We start from the raw sequence: 14,130 nt of genomic DNA, 5'->3' as shown, positions 1-14,130 counted from the left end.
CCCTCTTTTCTTCTTCGAGTGATTGCTCCTATGCATTCCATGTAGGTGATTCCCAAGCCTTACCTAGGCGGTGGGGTCGGAGTGAGACGTGGCAGAGTGTAAGACTGCGGAGCTGAAGGCTGCATCGTCTCTAGATTGCTGCACCAACGCGTAGTGGGAAGCGAAGGTGTGTACAGAAGACCAGGTGGCCGCTCTACAGATGTCCTGGATGGGGACATGGGCCAGGAAGGCGGCCGACGAGGCTTGCGCTCTCGTCGAGTGAGCGGTGAGGCGGCATGGTGGCACGCGAGCAAGCTCGTAGCATGTCCGGATACATGCCGTCACCCAGGAGGAAATCCGCTGCGAGGAGACCGGCTCACCTTTCATGCGATCGGCAACCGCTACAAACAGCTGGGTCGAACGCCGGAAGGGCTTCGTCCGCTCGATATAAAAAGCGAGGGCCCTGCGGACGTCCAGGGTGTGAAGCTGTTGCTCCCGAGGTGAGGCGTGCGGCTTCGGGAAGAAGACCGGAAGGACGATCTCCTGATTGAGGTGAAAGGCCGACAGCACCTTAGGGAGGACGGCCGGGTGTGGTCGAAGCTGCACCTTGTCTCTGTGGAAGACGGTGTATGGTGGACTAACCGTTAGGGCACGGAGCTCAGAAACTCGTCTTGCCGATGTAATTGCGACGAGGAAGGCTGTCTTCCAGGAGAGATAGAGTAGAGAGCACGTGGCCAGGGGCTCGAAGGGCGGCCCCATAAATTTGGCCAGAACGAGATTTAAATCCCAGGTCGGGGTAGGACGCCGCACCGGCGGGTACAAGCGGTCCAGGCCTTTAAGGAAGCGGGAAAGCATCTGGTTGGAGAAGATGGACCGATCTCCCATGGATGGACGAAAGGCGGACACGGCTGCCAGGTGCACCTTCAAGGAGGAGACCGCGAGTCCTTGCTCTTTAAGGTACCAGAGGTAGTCCAGGATTGTAGGGATAGGGACCAGGAAGGGATTAAGGCCTCTGTGATCGCACCAGAGCACGAAACGCTTCCATTTCGCGAGGTAGGTGGAGCGAGTGGAAGGCTTTCTGCTTTCAAGCAGGACTCGCTGTACCGCCGCGGAACAGCCTCTCTCCGCCTGGGTCAGCCACGTAGGTACCAAGCTGTGAGATGGAGGGACTGCAGGTCCGGGTGGCAGAGTCTGCCAAAGTCCTGTGTGATGAGGTCCGGCCACAACGGAAGGGGAATGGGATCCCGAACTGAGAGCTCGAGCAGCAGGGTGTACCAGTGCTGCCTCGGCCAGGCCGGAGCGACGAGTATTAGGTGGGCCCTGTCCCTCCAAAGCTTGAGTAGCACCCGGTGTATGAGCGGGAACGGAGGGAAGGCGTAGAGGAGGTGATCTGTCCAGGAGCAGAGGAATGCGTCTGACAGGGAGCCTGGGGAGCGACCCTGGTACAAACAAAACAGGTGGCACTTCCTGTTCTCCTTGGAGGCAAACAGGTCTATCTGGGGAAACCCCCACCTCCGGAAAATTGTGTGCACCACATCCGGACGAAGAGACCACTCGTGGGAGAGGAATGACCTGCTGAGATGGTCGGCCAGCGTGTTCTGCACTCCTGGAAGAAAGGACACTTCCAGGCGAATCGAGTGGGTCACGCAGAAGTCCCACAGGAGCATCGCTTCCTTGCAGAGCAGGGAGGAGCGGGCTCCGCCCTGCTTGTTCACGTAGAACATCGCCGTCGTGTTGTCCGTGAACACCGCCTCGCAGCAGCCTTGCAGACAGGCGCGGAAGGCGAGACACGCCAAGCGCATCGCTCGCAGCTCCCGGCCGTTGATGTGGAGGGAGAGCTCTTGGGGCGACCAGAGACCCTGGGTGTGAAGGTCGCCCAGGTGAGCCCCCCATCCCAATACCGAGGCATCCGTGGTCAGGGTGACGGATGGGCGAGGAGGGCGGAACGGGACTCCTGCACACACGACCTCTGGGTCCAGCCACCAGCTGAGCGAATCGAGGGTTGGCTTCATGACCGTGACCACCATGTCTATGGGGTCGCGATGCGGGCGGTACACCGACGCTAGCCAAGATTGAAATGGGCGAAGGCGCAGCCTGGCGTGCGTGGTCACGAATGTGCAGGACGCCATGTGGCCCAGGAGGCGTAGGCAGGACCGAACTGTTGTCGTGGGAAAGGTGTGTAGGTCCCGGATGATGGAGACCATTGTCTGGTGCCGAGATCGAGGGAGGCAGGCCCTGGCCAAACTGGAGTCGAGGACCGCTCCGATGAACTCCACTCGTTGCGATGGAGCTAAAGTGGACTTCTCGGCATTGATGAGAAGGCCCAGGAGCCGAAATAGGGATAGTATTTCTGTCATCTGGTCCATTACCAGCTGTCGGGATGTCCCGCGAACCAGCCAGTCATCGAGATACGGGTAGACGTGTATGCGACGACGGCGAAGGGCTGCGGCCACCACTGCCATGCACTTGGTAAAGACCCTTGGCGCGGTGGACAGGCCGAAGGGTAGCACCGCAAACTGGTAGTGCGCGGTGTTGACCACGAAGCGCAGGTAGCGTCGATGGGGAGGGTAAATCGCGACATGGAAGTACGCGTCCTTCATATCGAGGGCGGCAAACCAGTCTCCCGGATCCAGGGAGGGAATGATAGTCCCCAGGGTGACCATGCGAAACTTGAGCTTGAGCAGGTACTTGTTGAGCTCCCGGAGGTCTAGTATGGGTCGGAGACCTCCTTTCGCCTTGGGGATGAGAAAATATCGGGAATAAAATCCCCTGCCCCACATGTTGTGCGGCACCTCCTCTATGGCACCCAAGCTCAACAGAGTCTTGTAGGAGGAATTGCTCGTGAGAGGGGTCCCTGAAGAGGGACGGGGAAGGTGGGTGGGAAGGAGGGGGCGAAACAAACTGAAGGCGGTAACCATACTGGATAGTACGAAGTACCCAGTTGTCCGATGTTATTTGGGACCACGCCGGAAGGAAGCGGGAAAGGCGGTTGCAAAATAATGGGGTAGGATCCGAGAAAGAGACTGATGGGCCATCCTCGGGCGTCCCATCAAAAGGCCTGTTTGGGCCCTTGAGGGGCCTTGGAAGGTGCCTGGGTCTGGTTGCGCCTGTTGCCCGATGGTCTACGGCGGTTCAAGTTAGCACGCCAACTATTATATGGCCATGACCTGGCCTGAGTAAATGGCCGGTAATGCTGCTGCCGGAATGACCTCCTCTGGGTAGCCGGTGTGTGCATCCCCAAGGTGCGAATGGCAATCCGACCATCTTTGAGGGTCTGAATCCTGGAGTCCGTTTTCTCCGAGAAGAGACCCTGAGTGTCGAACGGGAGGTCTTGTAGGGTGTACTGCACCTCAGGCGGCAATGTGGAGGACTGCAGCCAGGAGATACGCCTCATGGTCACACCTGAGGCCATGGTTCTGGCTCCTGAGTCCGCCGAGTCCAGAGCGGCCTGGATGGAGGACCGAGAGGCTTTTCTGCCTTCTTCCAGGAGGGCCGAGAACTCCTGACGTGAGGCTGTTGGGATCAGCTCCCAAAATTTCGCCAGGACGCCAAGATGTCAAAGGTGTAACGAGCGAGAAGAGCCATCTGGTTGGCAATCCGGAGCTGGAGGCCACCCGCCGAATAGACCTTCCGGCCCAACAGGTCCATGCGCCGTGCGTCTTTGGATTTTGGTGCCGGAGCGGGCTGCCCATGCCTCTCCTGGTCATTTACGGACTGTACCACGAGGGAGTCTGGAGTCGGGTGCGTATAGAGGTACTCATATCCGGTGGGCGGGACCGAGTACTTGCGCTCCACGCCACGCGCGGTGGGAGGGACGGACGCCAGTGGCATTCCGCTGTATGGTGCGGATGAAGGGCAGGGCCACCCACAGCGGGGCCTCAGCTCCAATGACGTTGGTCACCGGGTCGTCATCCTCTGGGACCTCCGCCACGGGGAGGTCGATAGCCTTTGCCACCTGGCGAAGAAGGTCTTGGTGGGCCCGCAAGTCAATAGAAGGGGGGTCTGCTGTAGAAGCCCCCGCCACCGCCTCATCCGGCGAGGATGAGGACAGACCCTGGACCACCGCTTCTGGAGCTGGTTCTTCCAGGGGGTGTGAAGCCGCCTCGGACCCTGGTTGCTCTGCGGGACCAGGTGGCGACAGGGCCTCACCCGGTGGTGATGGGGGAGGTCTGCTCACCGTGGCTTCCGGCACCCGATGTACGGCGCCCACGTGCCTCGGGGGAAAGGGGAGTCCTTGAGGCTCGTGGTAGGCCCAGGGGACCCAGAAACCCCACTGCTGCGGTCCGTGGTCCTGGCCTTGGGGGTCGGCCCGGAGATCTCTTCCGCTGCCCACCTGAGAGGCGACTGAGGGATGACGAGAAGGCCAAGGCGGGGCAGAGGCGCTGAAAGATTGCCCCGTGGATGCTGGCAGTATGTCCCTGGGCCGTGCCGAGGATCGGTGCCGGTCATCGCGGTGCCGGGATGGAGAGCGGGACCAGCGACTGTTTCGGTGCCGGGAGCTCGACCGGTGCCGGGAGCTCGACTGTGACCTCGACCGACGGCGTCGGGAGCGGCTTCGGGAGTCGTGGTGCCGGGAACGGTACCGGGATCCGGACCTCCCTTGGTACCGACGGTCGGGTGACCGGGACCGGGAGTGTCTCCGGGAGTGTGACCGGTACCGCGATGTTGAGCGGTACCGGGACTGCGACTGGTGCCGAGATGGGGAGCAGTACCGCGATGGTGAACGGTGCCGGGACCTGGATAGGCGTAGCGGTGACCGTCTGCGGGACCGGGACCGTCTATCTCGTCCGTCGGGGGAGGCGGCCGCATCATCGCCGGCTTGCCTGCTGACTGAACGGCCCGCACCGGCGGTGCCGGGGGCCGGAGGCTCGGTGCCTCTGTGAGCTCGATGAGCTCTCTCGCCGTTGAGAAGGTCTCGGGCGTGGACGGGAGTTGTAGCTCAACCGCGGTTGGCACCGGGGAGCAAGGTGGTACCGGACTCAACGGCTCTTGCGGCGCCGGAGTCGACGGTACCGTGCATGGTTTGTGCACCGCCGCAGCCGGTACCGGAGGCGCCGGTGGTGGCTGGGCAAGCGGTCCCGGAGCATGCGGCTTAGAGGCCGTCTGCGCCGTGTTCCGTTTCCTCGCTGGAGAGAGGGAATGGTGCCGGGACGCTGGTGCCGGTTGCGGAGCTCGAGCAGTCTCGGTACCGGAGCAGCTCGGGGCCGCAGGTGCGTTGCACGCCGATGACGACTTCGGTGCCGCTGGGGTCGGCGCGGGAGGTTGAAGTGTCACCTCCATAAGGAGCTGCTTTAGGTGAGTGTCCCGCTCCTTTCTAGTTCTCGGCTTAAACACCGTGCAGATGGGACACTTATCTGGATGATGGGTCTCCCTGAGGCAGCGCAGGCAGGAGTCGTGCGGGTCCCCGACAGGCATGTGCCGCTGGCAAGCCGCACAGGGCTTAAACCCCGGTGCCTTGGGCATGAGCCTGCACCGGTTGTGGAAGAAGAGGGGCTAAACCCCCCTAATTCCCTTACTATACTATATCTAACTAAACTTATTCAACTAATCTAACAACTAAACTAACTTAACCAACTATGTACACGTAGGAAATAGAGAAACGGTAGGGCTGTGGAGGTAAAGGAGCACTCCACTGTTCCAACTGGCCGTCACGGGCGGTAAGAAGGAACTGAGGAGCGGACGGGCCTGCTGGGGTATATATCCGGCGCCATGGTGGCGCCACTCCAGGGGGCGCCCAGCCGGCCCGCCGGAGTTGCTAGGGTAAAAATGTTCCGAAGAGCCGTGCATGCATGGTGCGCACACCTACATGGAATGCATAGGAGCAATCACTCGAAGAAGAATAAAAAGTTACACAACTTTCAATCTTTCCCTTTAAGAAGATGTTAGTCTACATACAGCACAGCACCCAACTGTATGGCTATCAAGTCCCCCAGTCCAGTAAACTGCACGAGTTAAGCCATGAGGGAATTTGGGTCAAGCTACAATATCTACATACAGTGACATTCTGAAACTGAACTTCGCTACTTTAATATTAACTCCGCCAAAGGCAGAGAAGTGACCAACCTGCCTAATGCCTCTGAAAAAGCCTCCATCACTCAGCAAGAATAAAACCAAGTTGTTGCAGCTGCTTGAATACCAAGTATATAAATGCATTGTTAGCTAAATGCAATAGTGTGCATCAGCATTGCCATTACCAAAATGAAGATTGTACAATGACCTTTATTTCCACCTCCTAGGAACTTTATGGCTGTGATATGAACTCTCAGAAGCCTGAGCCTTCACTGCCAAGGAGCCCTCCTAGAGAACTCTGAAAAATATGGTTTCCAAACAATCCTGCTTCTAAGGTTCTCTCTCCCCCCTTTAGCACTGCAATAGGAGGGTACTGGCATATAAGGAAAACCATAGTTTAAGAGTTTCTCTCCACCTAAAAATCAACTGTTTGTGACATGAGAATTAACTGCAACCTTGGAACACTGAAGGGAGACAAAAAATACAGGAGGTATTAGAGGCAAAACTGTTTCCAGGAAAGATTTATGAAGTGTCCATCATTCTTTACTTTTCCAACAGAAACTAGTTTTCATGATACGTATTTAGCGGGACTAAGCACTAACTGAATGTCCTCAGGTTTATGGGTTTACTTAGCAATCAAAATATAGTTGTTCCTGGGAGGAGAAGGTAGAATAAGAAGGGGATAAAAACAGACTCTACTAACCTTTGCATTCAGGGGCAGGCCCACTCCACTCTCCATTGAGATTATCTTTCGTTGTACAATGAATGGAGGCCTCTCCAATAAGAGAGAAGCCCTGGTCACATTTGTAAGTTACTGCTGAGCCAAAGGAAAACTCTTGTTCATTCTGACCAGTATGGGATCCATTGGCAATATGAGGAGGTGGAAGACAAGGTATTGCTGAAGCAAAGAACGTCAACGTGAAAATTAAAGGTTACACTGAAGATGAACTGAAGGGAGTCCTCACTAAGAAAATTGTCTCAGATCCCCCCAAAAAGCTATTTAGCCATTTGGAAGTGTACTTAACATTGCACTAACACATTTTAAGCAAGATCCTTTTCAGATTCTGAAGGTTTTTCTGCTTTTAGGCTTAACCCAACCCAATACATCCATTGCTCAAGGAGGATGCTCCATAAAACAGCAGCTCTGGAAGATGAACTTAACAGAGAGTGCCCCTTCCCAACAATAGCCTCAGGGAGTCAGAACCTCTTCCCCGCCATCTCTAGAGGTAGCGTTGTTCCACCAGCAGAAACCTAAGGGAGGACATTTCTTGTAGCAGGACCTGATTCCAGACTGGACCATCAGCAGCATGACTGACAGACCAAGCCCAGAAAGCATCCCAGAGATCAAATTAAGGTAGAGGCAAATTAATTATGATTCACTCTCAAAGAGCCTCAGATTTGGGAAGGGTAAAAACTTCTTGAAGTCATTATCATGCCTTTTACCTAGGTCTTGGCTATACTTGCAGATGTAGATTGCCAGGAGTTAAACCAGCCCTCAGACACAGCAGCAGGGAAGGTGCTGCCATGTGTTCACACTGTCAGCTGCAAGCGCAGTACTGTGGCCACATTAGCAGCTCTTGCAATGCCTCAGAGAGCAGTGCACTGTGGTAGCTATCCCAGTGTGCAAGTGGCTGCAGTGTGCTTTTCAATGGGGCTAGGTGGGAGGGGTGGGGTGTGACAGGGAGTGTGTTGTGTGTGTGTATGTGCAGGGAGAGTGTGTGTTTTCGGGGGCAGAGAGAGTGTCAGCATGCTGTCTTGTAAGTTCAGGCCGCGGCAAGGGGAAACCCTGACATCAGCCCCCTGCCACACCCACACCCCTGCAGCAGGAGCATTCCACAGTACTGGTTAGCTGTGTCTCCTGGAGCAGATAAGCACGCCAGCTGTCAGACATAGTGCTTTGAAAGCAGATATCCACTTGCCTGCACCAGAGTTCAAAACAATGACGAGAGTGGCCACTTGATTTTAAGGGATTATGGGATGCTTCCGGAGGCCAATCACAGCGCAGTAATACAACATCCTCCACACTGACACCCTAGCATTTCAGCCAGAGCTTGCTGCACCCTACACTTCTCGTGGAGGTGGATTACCAGGGGTGCTCCAGCTGCGGAGTCCAGGCACTTTAAGTGCCTTGCCAGTGTGGACACCTTAGGGGTAAGGGTGCTCGGGGCTGATTTAATGTGCTCTAACTTGCAAGTGTAGACAAGGCTTTAGTGAACAGCAGGATTACACAGATACAATAGTGAAAAGGAGCCATGAAGCCTGTTGGATTATGCATATTAAACAGTGCCAGGTGAACAATCTAAAAGGGACTTTTTTTTTTTAATTGATTCTGTAAGAGTCATTCTAACACCATGGTGAGCCACAGTATGATTTCATTCCTCCATCCAAAACTGTCATTTGGATTAAATGGCAAAGTAAGAACAGAGACTCCTCTGAAGCACGCGCTATGCCGCATCATCTCCACACATGAACCGTTCTTAAAACCATTAGATTAGTTTACCGTCGCAACGTGGAAGCTCCTTATCCCAATCAACTCCACCGTCCATAACCACACATTGGACAGAATTCGGTCCAGTTAATCTGTACCTAGAGAAAGAAAAAGGGTTCAAGCTTGTTACTCATGGAAGCAAAGAGCTAGTCAAAGATGGAACATGGTTTATTTCTGCCAGTAGGTGGAGACAAACCATTGAAAAAGGGACACATCTAACACCATAGGACCAAGGAACACTAGGGCTATGTCTACACTTGCCATTTAAAGGGCAAAATGTCCCTTTTTTTTTTTTTTTTTTTAACTAAAACCATGGGAGCGTCTATACTTGTTAATGACTTTTTGCGGTGAAACTCAGAAGCTTCACCACAAAAAGAAAACCACCTTTATGAGAGGCATACAGCTCTTACCACTGTTCTTTTTGTGTGGTTATGAAAGTGAAGACCTGTTCTGCCTGTGTAAACACCTTTTGGCCTCCGGAGGATATCCCACAGTTCCAAAAGTGATCACTCTGGCCAGCTTCTCCGCTGCTCTGATATCAGGTTAACAGACGTTCGCCCCTTACCCTATAAGCCCCGGGAAGTTTGAAACTCCTTTTCTCTGCTTGTAGATGTGGCTGATTGTAGATGTGGCGGGAAAGCATCCCGAGAGCAGGAGGTTTAAAAAAAAAAAAAAAAGCCATGAAAGGAACAAGGAAGTAATGAGGCTGCTGAGACATGAAGCAGTGCATTATAGGGCACTGAGCAGGGACCCAGAATGCCTTCCACTCATGCCCCCATCCCAGAAGACCTATTGAGATACCTGCACTGTGGGATAGCTGCCCTACAGCACTGCTCTCATCAATAATGAATTGCTGCTAGTGTAAACACTCTGTGATGCCTGAGGAATTGAGTTCACAATCCAGTGCTTTTCTTTCACCAGTTCCCTATCACCAGTGAAACGTACCGCGCAAAAAACTCTGCAACTGTAGACATACAAAAAGACCAGGTCTACACTACGCATCTATATCGGTACAACTACCTGGCTCAAGGGTGTGAAAAATACATAGCCCTGAGTGACAGTTGTACTGGCCTCACCCCTCCACGTAGACAGCGCTATGTTGACAGGAGAACTCCTGCCAACATAGCTACTGCCTCTTGAAGAGATGGATTAACTATGCTGACAGGAGAGACTCTCCCATCAGTATAGGAGCAGCTTTAAATACAACAGTACAGCTGCACCGCTGTACGTGAAGACCAAGCCCTGTGTAGTTAAAGGCAATAAAGAGCTACAAACCAGAGGATATAGCTCCCAGAAGTGTTAGTAGGAGAGAGTTCTTGCTTCTGGGCTATGCTTATCAGATTCTTGGGAATACTTGTTAATTCCCTGCAAAGGGAAACAAATTACCCCTCTTCTAAATTAGACATTTTTGCACTCCTATCGCCAATAGGTGAAAGAAGGCCCTACCACCTCTGCTACAGAACTCTTCAAATACCGAGAAAACTAGTTATTTTACAGATCACTGCTCACAGTGCTTTGACATGGAAAAAGGGTTTCGACTTGCTGAGTAGGAAGCTGTCTCATATGATAGGTTTCTACCATGTAGGAAGAAGTGTTTAAGCCACTGGCATTCTGCACCTCAGAATTACTCTGCTTTTCTCTGCAGAAGAACTAAAAACCTCTTCTCTGCCCTGTTGTGTCAGGCTGGCTCAGCTGAAGCAGCTCTTGTTACTTTTTCGCCTACTTTTGCCAATGCTGCCCATGCTGGGCAGCCAGAAGCACTGCATTTCCAAGTCCATTTAGCTCAAGGTCCAGCTAAACCCAGCACACAAAGTTGCCAACATACTGGCAAAGCTTACATGTGGTCTTCACTACAGAACACACTAAGCATTCGATTACATTGATTTCTGCAAGTTCTTTCACTTCCATATCCTGTAAAGGCAGGGGGGAGAGAGAGAGAGATGGCAGCCAAGCAGCTGATTGTATGTAATTCTATTTTACAAACTAAGACAACCTGCCGACAGCAGCAATGGGAGACAAGACAGCTGCCCTGAGCTGTCACCCACTTGCCATCTCCCTGTTCCATATTCAAAATTCAAGCATCTTAACTGTCCAAGATCTCACCAGTGGTCTTTAAAGCCAGAGACCTCATAGGCCTGCACAATTCCAAAGCCTGAGGCCCCTATGTGCTACTGCAGAGAAAATCACAAAGTCCTTCAACAAGAGCTCAGAAATGTCTGTGGATCAAACCTACTTCATCCAGAAGGCAGGATAATGACCAATCTACAGGATAAGCCAAGGGATTTAACTCCCACCTCTGTGGAGCCGGGGAGCCAGCCTCTCCCCAAGGAGTCACCTCCTTTCACCCAGATACATTGAGACTGGGCCTTGACATCTCCCCACACCCCAAACATCCCTTGGGAGTCCAATCTCTGCTGCTTGGACAAGCCACCTAAAGTTGTAATACAGAAAAACAAAACCCTACACAACACCTGCATTCATGTCATGTCTGTGCCCACGCAACACAATCCATTCAATTAGCAGGGAGGGTGAAGAGCTATTTAAACTAAGCACAACGCTGCCACCAGAACAAAGGATAAAAACTGGCCATGAACAACTCCAGGCTGGAAATCAGAAGGTTTCTAACCATCAGAAAGGTCAGGCTCAGGAACAGTCACCCAATAGTAGTTGTGGGGCAACTAACTTAGTTTGAGAGAGAGCCAGGCAAGTTTATGGGTGCAGTTATATGATGGGGTTGCTTGTGATGGCAGGGCTCTGCAACCCTGAGATTTGTTTCCAGTGTGTATGTTATGTTCCTAAAGGCTCAAGCTTCAGGATTTCAGCCAGTCCTCTGCAGCAGTCAGGCAGGGATTCCCCCACCCAATGTATTCTGAGTTGGTTTCTTTTATCTCCTTCCTTTGAAACATCAGGGATAGCCATGGCTGAAGATGGGACACTGGATGGGGAAAGCCAGGACACTGAGGTGGCATCAAGCACTCTCACCTCAGTGCTTGGTCGCTTGCTGGTTCTTGCTCACATGCTCTGGTTCTAGTATGTGGAGTCGTTAAGAAATTTCCCTCCAGGTCAGATTGGCAGTGACATTGGGGGTTTTCTTGCCTTCCTCTGTAGCATGTGAGTGCAGGTCACTTGCCAGGATTATCTCAAGAGATCTCATTTCAAACATTTCCCTGCCATGACAGGAGCCCGAGGAATTTGTGCACCTCAGGCCCTCCTAGTCTCTGCCCATGGCACATAATGGTCTAAGCTCCTGTGGGTTTTAGTATTTTAGACTAATTTTGTTTGAGTTTAGTATGTGGGTCCCTGGGAAGTATTGGTGGCCTGTGGTATACAAGGGATCAGACTGGAGGACCTGGTGGTCCCTTCTGGCCTTAAAATTTTGAGACCGCAAAAATCCAACATACATCTGCTCAGTGCAATGAAGCCACAAGCTATTTCTGATTCCCCAAGGCCTGGCAACATAACCCATATGGACAAAAGCAACAACTGTACTTGAGGCTATCCTGGGTAATACGGACATCTATAAGGGTGGGACAGACAAATATTTGCTATTGTAGAGCAGGAAGAGGTCTGCTCCTACCTGGTGCAGCATTTTTTTGGACAATATTCTGCCACTAGCTGCCAGCACCCAGACAGAAACCCCTGTAACAAGGAAGAGATGGCAGGGGTCAGCAAGTGCCACATGACCCCTGAGATGGGACTCTCAATCTCATGACCCAACCCCTACTGCATGATCCCCTGAGGCTGGGATCTGCAAAAGCACCTGAGCGAGTTTGGTACCCATCTCCCACGGCATGACAACTGTAGCTGGGTGGTTATCTTCCTTCAACTCCTTTGAAAATCGCAGGTATAATTCTTAACAAGGGCCCAGCCCATGGCCAAGATGTATAGCACACCACTCACTTATGTTCTTGAAGTTAAGCAGGCTGTCTAGTCTCATTTTGCCAGACTTCACCAGCAGTTTTATACCAGCCTAGATTCTGTTAATTAGTCAAAGGAAGCAACTTGCCACTCACCCTTCATTACAAGAGAAGTTTGCTGTTGCACCAAACAGGAGATCGGTTAAATCAACCCTGCCATTTTCTAGGTCCAGTGGTTTACATGGTTTTCCTAGAAGAGAAGAAGACTAATTAGCATTACCTCTTATGACCTTAATGGGAAAAGGGGATATGCTAACTTGCATCCCCCCTTGCATAACAAATACCATGGCAGATCAAAGCCAGTGGTCTTGGAGTCCATTATCTGTCCTGTATGACAAGAGTCAGCACTGAAGCCCATGGGAAGTGAGGAAAAGTAAAGTGGGATGATGCTTCTTAATCCCACACAGACATTGGTTGCCTTATATCCCGATTCAAGAGAGTTAAGATCCCCTTGCAGATTTAGTATAAGTGCAAATATTCATATTTTACATGTTAAGGCCCAGATCCTGAAAACTCATATGCATAACCATATTCATGTGGGTAGACCCATTGACCTCAACTGGCAGCAATTACAAATAAAAAGCAATAATACACATGGGAAAAAGTATAGATAACAATTTTTAAATTTCAGAATTTATGCTATGGGGAGCTAAAGACATCAGGGAAAGAGTCACAACTGGCATGGTTACAGACAATAAGGAGGAGGTTTTGAGGTTCCTTAGGAACAAAAGAAATCCTACTGTAAGAGAACGTACTCCTCTCCAAACTGCTGTAATAATCTTTGTACAAAGCATGCCTTGTGAGGTATCATCTGAAAATGTATAGTTTACTAGTCAATACTGTCCTGATAAGATGTATGGCAACACTGTATGTGAAATTCAAAGGTTTCCCTATATAATTTTAACTCATGTTGCAAACCACAGCACAAGTTGGCAAACAGGTTTGTCTCAAAGGAACGTGTGCTGTTCTTAAATAAGTATTCAAGCAGTCATCAAGCTAGAATAAAAAATAAAAAAAAAACCCACAAAACTTCCAAAAAAGCGAGGAACAGCAGCAGGAAAGATCTTTCCCTATAGACTTTTTGGCAGCTGGGAATGTTTTCCAAGGGGGCAGGACTGACACTACAAAAAAGGGACAAACACTCCAAGGCTCCCTTCCTTCCTCTCACTCTGTCCATTGACTCACTGCACTAGAAGAGACAAAGGAAGTTGCCACTAAGCTGAAGCAGGGGTCCCCACCTAAGAAGCTGGGTCAGTAAGACTGCTGAGAGTATGTGGTAAGAAAACCTTTATTTTGAATGTAACCTAGGGTATGTCTACACTACAGGATTATTCCGATTTTACAGAAACTGGTATTTGGAAACAGATTGTATAAAGTCGAATGCACGCAGCCACACTAAGCACAATAATTCAGAGGTGTGCGTCCATGTACCGAGGCTAGCGTCGACTTCCGGAGTGTTGCACTGTGGGTAGCTATCCCATAGTTCCCGCAGTCTGCCCCGCCCATTGGAATTCTGGGTTGAGATCCCAATGCATGATGGGGCAAAAACAGTGTCACGGATGATTCTGGGTAAATGTCATCAGTCAATCCTCCCTCCGTGAAAGCAACAGCAAACAATCATTTTGCGCCCTTTTCCCTGGTAGACGCCATAGCATGGCAACCATGGAGCCCATTTGGAGTCTGCGATAATCATAGAGGAATCTCACTGCTTTCTAGCGCAGGTAAGATCCTTGCACG

At 51.6% G+C, this 14,130-nt stretch overlaps 1 protein-coding gene across 1 annotated transcript in view; it reads right to left on the bottom strand.

The window, feature by feature from the left end:
- CR2 (complement C3d receptor 2) overlaps window positions 1-14,130 on the bottom strand; it is a 153,101-nt gene that overhangs the window by 35,770 nt on the left and 103,201 nt on the right. The window contains exon 16 of the mRNA XM_045015883.1: window positions 6,692-6,886. Within this exon, the coding sequence (XP_044871818.1) occupies window positions 6,692-6,886 (195 nt within the window). The remainder of the gene's footprint in view (window positions 1-6,691; window positions 6,887-14,130) is intronic.

Source organism: Mauremys mutica, chromosome 4 (assembly GCF_020497125.1).
Source record: "Mauremys mutica isolate MM-2020 ecotype Southern chromosome 4, ASM2049712v1, whole genome shotgun sequence".
Lineage (NCBI taxonomy): Eukaryota > Metazoa > Chordata > Testudines > Geoemydidae > Mauremys > Mauremys mutica.
This window is presented reverse-complemented; position numbering and strand designations above follow the sequence as displayed.